Source organism: Telopea speciosissima, chromosome 4 (genome assembly GCF_018873765.1).
Source record: "Telopea speciosissima isolate NSW1024214 ecotype Mountain lineage chromosome 4, Tspe_v1, whole genome shotgun sequence".
In the NCBI taxonomy this organism is placed as follows: domain Eukaryota; kingdom Viridiplantae; phylum Streptophyta; class Magnoliopsida; order Proteales; family Proteaceae; genus Telopea; species Telopea speciosissima.
In genome coordinates, this window is record NC_057919.1 from 45993027 (window position 1) to 46003823 (window position 10797).

The 10797-nt window shown below is 41.0% G+C and overlaps 1 protein-coding gene across 1 annotated transcript in view; it reads left to right on the top strand.

The window, feature by feature from the left end:
- LOC122657546 ((DL)-glycerol-3-phosphatase 2-like) overlaps positions 1-9454 on the top strand; it is a 78822-nt gene extending 69368 nt beyond the window's left edge. The window contains exon 6 of the mRNA XM_043852280.1: positions 8977-9454. Coding sequence (XP_043708215.1) covers positions 8977-9103 — 127 coding nt within the window. The 3' untranslated portion in view covers positions 9104-9454. The remainder of the gene's footprint in view (positions 1-8976) is intronic.
- Positions 9455-10797: the final 1343 nt, after the last annotated feature.

Below are 10797 nucleotides of genomic sequence, written 5' to 3' on the forward strand. Positions count from 1 at the left end.
CTCTTACTTTCTTCTAGTAACAGTGATGCAGTTCCTTTAGAGTCCAAGGTCCTTAAGAATACCTTTTGTTCACTCAATAATTCTCTCAATCCTTCTTGTGGAGTCTTGAACCCAGTAACATAACACCGTTTTAATTCATTTTCTGCTCACAAATCATTTCTAATTCTTCAGCTTCTTTTTCTCTCTATGATTCCAGCCACTGATTTCACATAATCCCTGGTAAATTGGTTCAAACTCTTTTTTCTTTAAATGTTTTTTTCAGCAACTTAAAATCACGAGTTTCTCATTGTTCCAGTTCACAGTTCATCTCCTACCATGGCCTGAATCCTCTACTCAGCCAGAACAGAGCACCAGCTCTACCTCTTCTTCTTTCAATTTCTTGAACTCAAATGCATACCTCTTTTAGTTCAAACAGTTCAACTATTAATGAACCAGCACCTCAAATGCCCAGATTTTTAATTGATTCTCAAAGTCACAGCAGCTCCATTAATCCAGCTTCCCTTCTTCTTCTTCTTCTTCTCTTGCTGTCCTTCAAATTAGAACTCCAGGTCCTCTGTTGGTCAACTCCAGTCCTCAATGGTTAAGGTAAACCCTCAGAAATTGATCAAATTGACATTATATCTCCTGTTCCTTAGTCTTTCAATTTCCCTTCTTAACTCCCTTGCTGAACTCAGTTGTATTCTTATCTAATCACAAGAACCTCTTGAAGATTTGTTGGTAAAGCACCTCAACAGTTCATTAATCATACTGGTTTCCCAAGCTCAGCCTCTATTCTCTTTAACTATTGCTTTGAATATACCAAGTTCTTCAAGTAAAACTTTGTTGTTCTTCTATTTCTTTCTTGAATTCCCATGGTTCAGCATCCTAATTTCCCCATCTCAAGTGATTACATACACATGCACTAATTCCCTTCAATTCCCTGCACCTCTTCTTCTTCTCCTTCCTTCTTCCTCCGTTTCTTTTTTCTTCTATAAGTTCCAGAATTTCAGCAACTCCAGCAACACCTTTGAACTTCAGCTTCTCATCCTCTTCCTTTCTTCTTCTTTTTCCTCTTCTTTTTCTTCCGAGTCTGAAACTCTGCAGTGTGCTAACCGATTCCTCTCTCTTTGGTCTGGCTTAGGAACTTTTAACTAGTCTAATTACTAATCTTATTCAGGACTTACTTTAGTTTAACCAACTAGTGAACTAATCAAAATTCTAATTGATCTTAGAGTTAATATAATTTAATTAGATTAATTAACCTCAATTTACTTAGCAAATCCTCATTGCCCTAATGTTCAGACACCTCAACCCTTATGCTATGTGGCTCACTATCATGACACTTCCTACTAACCATGCACAGCCTCATAGGCCACCTCCTCTTTCCTCAGCCATGTGACTGGCTTTGAGCAGCCACTACCTCCTTCCCCATGCACAGCCTCATAGGCCACCTCCTCTTTCCTCAGCTATGTGGCTGCCTCTTTGAATCTCCATAACTCGTACACACCATAGTTATCCATATTTGAACCACTTGGTTCAGCCAAACCAAACCAGACCAGACTAAGCCAAGCTACCTCCTACTTCACTATTCACTTAGTTTATAAATTATAAAAATAAAACCTTATGCCATATATCCTTAATAACATAGGCATACATGGGCATTAATAAAATAATTTACTTGCCATAACAATTGTCACACCCCGGCTCTGTTTATAAGGGCCAAGTGTGACTGGATGTCTCAGACATCCAACTAACCCACCAGGATCGCAACTGCAGTACTCTATTCGCAATTTCATTCACAATAATCAGAATTTAAATGCAGCGGAAGCAATTAAAAAGACAATAAGACAGTATTAAAGAAGAACTAGTGATAACAGTTATATTTATATAAACATTTATATATAAGTGAGTTACATTGGTGATTCACAAAAAGAGTAACTCAAAGGCCCAAAAAGGCTATATATTATAGCTACTACAAAAGTGTTATATGAAAAGGGAAGAAAGAGCCTGATCATTCGGGAGGATCAGGAGAACGCGCAGGCATCACAGGAACATGAAGCATCGTGCTCAACCAGGAGAAGAGTATCAGCTCCATAAGCAGCAGGAGAGTCCTGAGAAGGAGGAATCCCCACAGAAACACTAGCAGTAACGAGAGTAGCTTCATCTGAAAAATAAGGTATACCACAGGGGTGAGCTCTCAACTGAGCTCAGTAAGGAAATGCATGCAAAACACAACACAACAATTCATGATGCATGTTCTAGTCTAACATGCTCCTAACATGGATACTAAGTCTCATGAGGTATAAGTACTACTGTGATAGATGCTAACCTCGGTCCCGGAAACACATACATCGGTCACCCGAGTGAAGCCATTCTACCACGGTGAGGACCCACCAGTTCGGCATGTCACCAGGCAGCCCAACCAGCTAGACCCCCAAAGACCAACCCTACTGTTTATTCCCACAGCGGAGTACACACGCTAACATGGGACAGTGAATGGTACCCCGGCATACCCTTCGGCTGTACCACGGGTTGTCCAACACCTCTTCCCCTGTTGGTAAGGGACGTAGTACTGGGTAATGATATACAACCTAACCCAGTGCAATCTATTCATGATAGCACATGTATGAATAGCTAAATTATAAAAAAGTGCCGTACTTCACCATCAATAAATTCACAATAACAGTAAATATCATGCAATGCAAGATGCCAATGCAGCCTACTTCACATGGAGTCTAATGCAAAGAAAATAAAGCTAATAAACTACATGAATCAGTATGATATGACACACTTAACAAGTAGCAATTAAGATAACAAACACACAGAAATTAATTCAAATTTCCTTGCCTGCATTGTTACGCTAGCCTAGGCAACAAGATCCCAGCAGGTCAAACCACAACAGGAGAAAAACAGCAAAAGTAGTCCTAAAACAGTAGGAAATAACAAGAATTAGGGCTTGGAACAGGTCTAGGTCAGCACCCAATCATTGGAGGGCAAAATGGGCATAGAAGGGGTGAACCGAATTTAGACCCAGGCTGAACCGGTCGACCTGTTCAAACCCTGGTTCTGCATCCGATTCAAAGGGCAGATTTGGGGGTTTTGTCTGTGCTTCATGGATCTTGACATGCAAGCATCCAATTTCACCTTTTAAGTCTTATTTAAGGTGGGTCATTATAATTTAATAGGTTAATTTCAAAAACCACTATCAAATTGGAGGTTTTAACAAATAAACCCAAATTAAATGTTTTAGGGTTTATCATTTAGTCAATAGAACCTGAAATTGGGTTCAGTAGGGGAACAGGCATGAGGTTTCAGGTATAACTGAACCTGATTTGACCTAAAACAAGTTTATATTTACAAAATTTCTATTTTTAAAGCTTGGTTGACATGCTTTAATGGCTGCCATGGGTTAGGACTGGGTTAAGGCTTAGGATTAGAGAAGAAAGAGTGTGACAGTAGTCTCAGATTGTGCAGGAAGAACTCCAATTGCACTCCCAAGCTCCAATTCCAAGTGTAGAATCAAAGCCCTAAGGTATAGTTTACTTCTCCCTTCTTCTTCTTCTCCTTTTTCCTTCTTTCACTAAGCTTCCCTAAGGCTCTCAAGGCTGGATCGATTCTGATTTCTAAGTCCTTAGATTAATGAATAGTGAAGCTTGGTTTATATTTATAGTGGTTAAGTTATTTAAGGGCTGTTTGGTCTTTTTAAGTAAAAATCAGTTTTAAAACTAATTTCTAAAATTGTTTTTAACTAGAATTTTGTATTTATTACATTCATCTAACCATAGAATGATGTCACATAAGGGGAAATCCGAATACGGGTAAATGTTAGGAACAGGATTCCCCACTGGGGACGTGGGTCCCATAGAGACAATTTGACTAAAATACCCCTCTAATTCTATTTGGTCGTATAAAACACTGTATAATTACATTTAAACTATACTTACAATGAGTTTTAATTAAGGGAGAGCTTCTGCATAGCCTCCAGACAGCAAATCCAACACAGGTAACTCCAATGCGGGGTTTCACAGGGGTCCTCTGACTTCAAAAGGGCAAGTTGGGAAGAATCCTTGGAATCTTCCATAGGAGTGTCGAGAGATTCATCTGGATCCTCGACCGATGCAGCCCAAATCATTGAAGCAATTATGGACACAGAGCTGGAACCTGAAATCACACAAGTTCCAAAAAGTTTAAATTTATTGCGGATTTCACAACAATACTATAAAATATTGCATCTCATTAAAATAATAAAAAAGATATTAAAATAGAATATTGGGCATTAAATAACTTACAATCTCATGCCATTGGTCATACTTGAAAATTACAACTATGCCATGCTCACTTACATTAATAGAATAATACAAGTATACAACTACATCATTAAAATAATGATAAATAACAATTACACACACCCTTATAATGCAAATATTATTAAAATATTCACAAAGACATTAAAATATTCAAGGATATCTAAAATACTAATAAAATAATCAAGACATGCATGACCAAATCATAAAATTCCTTAGAAGCCTTGAATTCTTTGATTACCTTCTCTTTGGCAACTCAAAGGTCTTCCTCGGCCTTCTTCCAGAGGTCGCTGGTCTCCTTACGCTCATCGGCTAGCCACTATTCCATGTCTTTGTTTTCGTTGTGGAAGCGGTCCCTCTCTTTAGTGAGTATGGTGGTTTGTTCAGAAAGAACACTGAGCTTCTTCTGTAGGTCCTGGATTGTGAGTTGCGATGCCTCATAATTTCTCGCGAGTTCGCCTTTCTCTCCTAAGCTATATTTAGCTTTAAGCTCGTATCCCATAGCTTATGAACGACTTGCTCGAGGCACAGACCAGCTTCAGCAGAGTAGGCGAAACCCTGTATGCTAAAGAGTATTAAATTTAGTTCGGATCGGATGTCATGGTTCAGCTTGGCAAAAAAGGCTTACCGTAGCAGTAAATTTGTAAAATTCGAAGGCAAAGACCCCATCAAAGAGGTCCTTCAGCTCGTCCTGATCACGATGGAGCCAACTCTTTAGTGTCCACTCCTGAGCAACGGCAGCATCATCCATCATCAAGTCTTCTGGACGGAGCTTTAGTCATGAACATTGCATTGGTCTCCCTTCGGGTCAGACTTGACCCCTACGACAGTCTTCCCCTTGTCCACGGTTTCGGTTGCATCCTTAGCCGAGTCGGAACGCTTGGCTGGAGGGAGACCGCCGTCATCGCGTCCGCTTGTGCACATCCTTGTTGTCCTGACTGTCCTTGCCATCCCTAATGGTGATGATGTTAGCACTGGGGGGCATGGCCACCCCCTTGTTCTTTGACAAGCTTGGGTCGCCAGCCCTATTCTTCTCTTTTTGACCCACCGGAATTGGGGCCCCTTTGTCCGGGCTTAGCTTATTAGCCCGGTTCAAAAACTGACTTCTTCTCAACAGCCTTCTTTTTATTCTCCAAGTGCATCCTGGCGAGCTTATCTTTGTCCAACTTGAAAGACAATGCAAAATAGGTAAAAATTAGAACACCAGAAGCTAAATTAGAATGAATGTCGAGCTAGATTAATTCACCAAGATTCTATTTGCAAAGAAAGTCCTTGGAGTTCAGCTTCTTAATGTCTAACCTCTTCGCCTTTAAGGCTAGTTCGACTGACTCCTTCTCACCTCTACTCAAGGGAAGGGATTGGTTCACAAACTTTAAACACACCCCTAGCCACTCCGATCTGAAGGGCGACCCAGGAATGTCGGGATAGACGAATCAATCTTTCCACTTCTTGACCGAGCTGGGCATCTGTGCAAAAAAACGAATGCCCTTTCCAGCACTTACCCAAGTTGTCGGATGAATTAGTACCACCCTTCTCTTTTACACTTCTTCAAAGTGAAGAAATAAGAAAACAAGGCGAGGGTCAGCTCGCGCTTGAGTAACTTAAAGAAAACATGGGAGCCGAACATGATCCTCCACGAGTTCGGTACTAGCTGACACGGAGCTAAGAGCCAATGATAAAAAATTTCCCTAACCCAGTAAATAACGAGGAGCTTTAGCCCATTTTGAAAGGTGACCTCGTAGAGGCTGACCCAAGGCTTTTGCGCATCAAGCCTTCTCATGCTCCGAAGGTATTCTGAGGATGAAGTCGTCTGGGATCTTGAACTTCTTCCTTAAGTAAACAAGATCCGACTCAACCAAAATACTGAACACAGCATTGGCGCCTTCTGGCAGCGCAATCTCCACGTCAGATTCGGTCTCTTCATCACTACTATGATCGGCTGAACCTTGACTCTCCACGGCCTCGGCATTAGCCGCACCCGTACCTATGACTTCGATATCGGCCTCATCCACCTCTATAGCCTAACCAGAAGTCTGATCACACTGTTTTAAGGTCGGACGGGAGAAGGACCAGCTTCAATCTTCTGATCGGGTTCTAATGCGCCACCTGAACCAAGGCGGACCCTCCCTAGGTCGGTGTTTCACTCATAATTCCCCCGCTGAAATCTCCTCCAAGGCCATGCAAGGGATTTCGTCTAGATGGAAACTACTCAACAGGTCGGAACCACTACTCATCCTGGGGATCGAACCATCTACGTCAGGTAAATCATAGTCACTACCACTATAAGCCATGGATTGAGTACTTATGACTAGCCAAACCGATTCAAATTTGGAGAACCGAACTAAATGCTATCGCCGAGCCGCACTGTCGAACTAAGTAGCCACACCGTCGAAAGAGCTGCACTGCATAACTAAGGAATTGTGCGACCTCCGAGAACTAAAGCGAACGATGAGCAATGAATATGAAGGTTGAGGGTCTCCTATTTATAGGAGAAGATGAGCGAAAATCAACGGTCAGGATTCATCACGATGAACGAACACGATTTAAAGTTGTTTCAATTAACCGAGATGTAGTCTCAACGAACCAACACGTGGCAGGCCGCGAGAGCTTCCCGCTAAAAGACGAATTACGTGTCGCTCATTCCCGAGGAGGTACGGGCCCGTGCATTAAATACGAGCCTGTAGATGGTAAAAACCGCACCGATCGGTACTTAATCGAGGACCCAACAATACTCACTCAGGTCGTCTCTAACCCGAATGAGTGGGGGGCATTTGATGAACCAGATTGGTGCCAACCAATCATGTTCTGCCACCTGTCATCAGGAAGCCAAACCGAACTAATGAACCGACCTAAATTAGGGTAATTAACCAACAGTCTGACCATCAATGAATGTGCTACCAACCAACGAACTACCCTAACTCAAAGATCGTTCCACAAGGACCACAACCGAACTCAGTTAATAATGTCGGCTCAGAGTTGGCTGAACCAACCTAAGTAGTACAGTCAGCTAATCCTATGCATATCCAGATCAGCGCCATCTCTTTAGAACTTGGCTAGCAAGGAAACCAAACCAGAGGAAGAAATTAACTCGGCTGGTAACCAGCTGAGTTAAAGGCAGGCGTTCTGCATGACCTTCCAGCAACAGGTGTCCTTCCCGGAGGATGCCACCTATGCAAATGAGAGTCTCAGAGAATGGTCTATGATTGACTAAAGCCTAACACCAATCTACCAGCTCAGCCCTATGAATTGCCATCCCTAGCATAGGTAAAGGGGCCAATTCACTTCTTACTTTCTCTACTTGGAGATTTATTTGTTGCAAGAGGTCTAATTTAGGCCTCGGAGTGACTCCACCGGTTCAGACCGGCACTCCCTTGTCTAGTTCTGTTCTTCTGTGTAGGTCAGCTTGGGCCCATGAGAGCACGGTTCGGATCTTGTAGCAACAGCAGTAACAAGGAGTCCTTTCTCACCCTTTAAATAGCTCAACCCCCAAATATCGAGTAGAAAAGTTGCAAGTTGTTATGCCCAACGTCTCAAAAATGACATGCTTTCTATGGGGTGCTACCCTCACAAAAAAGAATTTACTCTTTTCAAGATTTATTTGCTGGCCCGAATAATCTTGATATAAAGCAAGGAAAGATAGGAGATGCCTAACATACCTGATGGAGGCATTGGAACCTTGCACGAGGACCTGGGAGGGGCTTTATTCTGCTGTCATGCAAAAGCCACTTCAAACCTCTACAGAGACTGCTACTATGAATAGAATTGGGGAGAGCGGATCACCTTGACGGAGGCCCCTATGATCATCAAAGAAACCTACTGGCCCTCCATTGAGAATGACTTGTAGTGGACAAAATTGGATGCAATCACCCTATTAGTTTGTGGCTATTGGCAAAAACCAAATTTCTTTAGAATGGCAAAGAGGAACGACCAAGACAAGGAGTCATACGCCTTTTGAACGTCAAGCTTAATTCCCATGCCACCACCTCTTATAGAAGAGCCCATCAGGTTTGCCAGTTCCGAAGCCATTCTAATATTTTCAGATATTTAGCATTCCTTTTTGAAAGGTGCCTTGCTCATAAAACACACATCCTGTCACGAACAGGTTCTCTATTAGCATTATGTATTGTAGCTTAGTCCAGTTATTTTAAATTTTAGGCCCATTGGAATGGTGACAGGAAAAGATTATCAACCAAATGGGAAAGTTTCAATATCTGAAAATATGGTCACAAAAAAAGTGGACTTTGGACCGTTTTGGTTCTGCTTGTTCTTCAATTAACTGGCCACAAATTTTCCGCATCATATCTTCACTGTCATTTGGGTCCTCTGTCTATAACAACTTGGACTAAATGATGTTTGAACTTATCTCAAGAGCTCATCATTTGTTGGGTATTTTTTTACGTGACATTATCAAATAGTGTCTCTGCAAAAAATACCTTTATTTGACTTTTCCAAAAGGTTAGGGTTGTGTATCGTTACTATGACTGGCTCCGATTATTGAGGTTCCATGAGATGTAATTAGCTTAATTGAACATTTACTGTTTGGTTGTTCCTCATTTTCATGCCCATTGCTTCCCTTTTTGCCATTTCCTCCTACCCCCTCCCCCCGCTCCCAAAACTTAACTGAATGTTCTGAGATGTAATCTTTTCTCTCTCTTTTCTGAGGTTTTATGTTTTGGTTGCATTTGGTATACAGGTCTGTTGTTATGGCCCCAGATCCAAGGTTAGATATTTCTCACCATAAAGCTGCTGACCAAGTTATCAGCTCACTACTGGATTTCAGCCCTAGAAACTGGGGCCTGCCCCCATTCCAAGAATTATAGGTCGTAGTTCAGGTTACAAAAACTTAAATTTCTAGTGCTACAGTAATTTCACAAGCATTCTTGAAATCATGGTTTAGTTTCCTGTAATCTCATTAACATCTACAGACATTATTCATTTCTTTTAGGGGATGATTGTAGTTGACAATGAATTCTACAGTTGTGAAGTATTTATATTTCTGTAGTGACTACAAGGAGGATGTGACATCTTTGATATCAAGAATGCTTGTGAGGATTACTTTTTTATATTTTTAGTTTTGCAGCAAGGAAATGTTTTTTCAACTTTTAATTGGTAGTTAACCCTGCCGTATGATAAACAAATGTCGTATATTCAATTATGACTCATGAGATACAGGAAGTGTAACTTGTTTCAGATTGGGAGTGGTTAGGGCAAAAGAGTTTTCCTTTTTGAGTTTTGCAGAAGAAATGGATCTTGCACTATAAGCAAATTTAATGTTCCATATATGTCCCCGCATGGTTGAAGATATTACAGTCTCAATCCTACTACGTCACTAATCTGGTCTTCGGAAGGGTGGAAACATGTCAACAATGCAATTATCTTGCTTGGAATGAAAATGGGGTTATCAGAAGGGTGGAAACCTGTCAACAATGCAATTATCTTGCTTTGAATGAAAATAGGGTTAATCTAGTCTAGTTTAAAACTACATAAGTTGAGCAGAGGGAGAAAAACAACTGATTGTTTGAAGTTTTAATAGTTAATACCAGAAATGGTTGTTGATTAAAACTTTGATCATTGAATTTATTTGTAAAATGAATCAGTAGTAATTGCATGGTTTTCAACATGGAACGTCTCATAAAGCCTTAGATCGTAGACGTATTTATCTCACTGAGTATCTTATGAGGTTGTTGGAAAAGTTCTTGCAGGATGAAAGATAATTCTGAAGGCAGTATCTGCCATTTTGGCTTTCGCAGCTTGTGTTCGTGAGAAATAAAGGATCTATTTTTCTAATCCCTGAATTAATTCATTTATGCCTCCCACGACGGAAATCCAGGCATTTTGCCAGCAGTGGTAAGCACAGATCCGTCTGATGATATTTATTTTTATGCAATTCATTTTCCAGGTTCATTTCAAAGCAGGGTAGAGGTTAACCATTTGATTTTATTTTATTTACAGCTTTATGTGTCCAGGTATCCATTACCAACATGAGGTTGTCATTTTGCCTTTAATATCACCTATGTAAAAGCAATTTTGGTGCTTATAGGTAAACAAGGGATTCAATTTCTTATTTTTCTTTTGCCTGAAAAATTCGATGTGTCTCTTGAGATAACTTGGTGACTTGGGATTTTTAAAATCTCTTTTTATTTTATAGGAGACCAAGGTTAGGTGGTAGATCAACTCAAAAGTCGAACGTTGTTTCACAACTCTGCTTTTTTGGGACAAAAACTGATGAATCTTATTGGAGGAAGAAAAGCCTAGATGGGCCAAAAGGAACCATTATCCTCTCCTGTTACAGCACGGTGCAGTAGCGCATCGTGCGGTGTTACAGAGGCCATGTGGCACAGCAAGCCCCACATGATGCACATGGCCTCTGCAGCCACCGCACGATGCGCTACTGCACCGTACTGTAACAAGAGAAGCCAAAAGAGGATAAAAATATGCCCATGACAGAACCCCAAATTTTTTTGTTGGATACAAAACCCCAACTTTAGTAGAACTAGCAATCAAAGTTTTAACC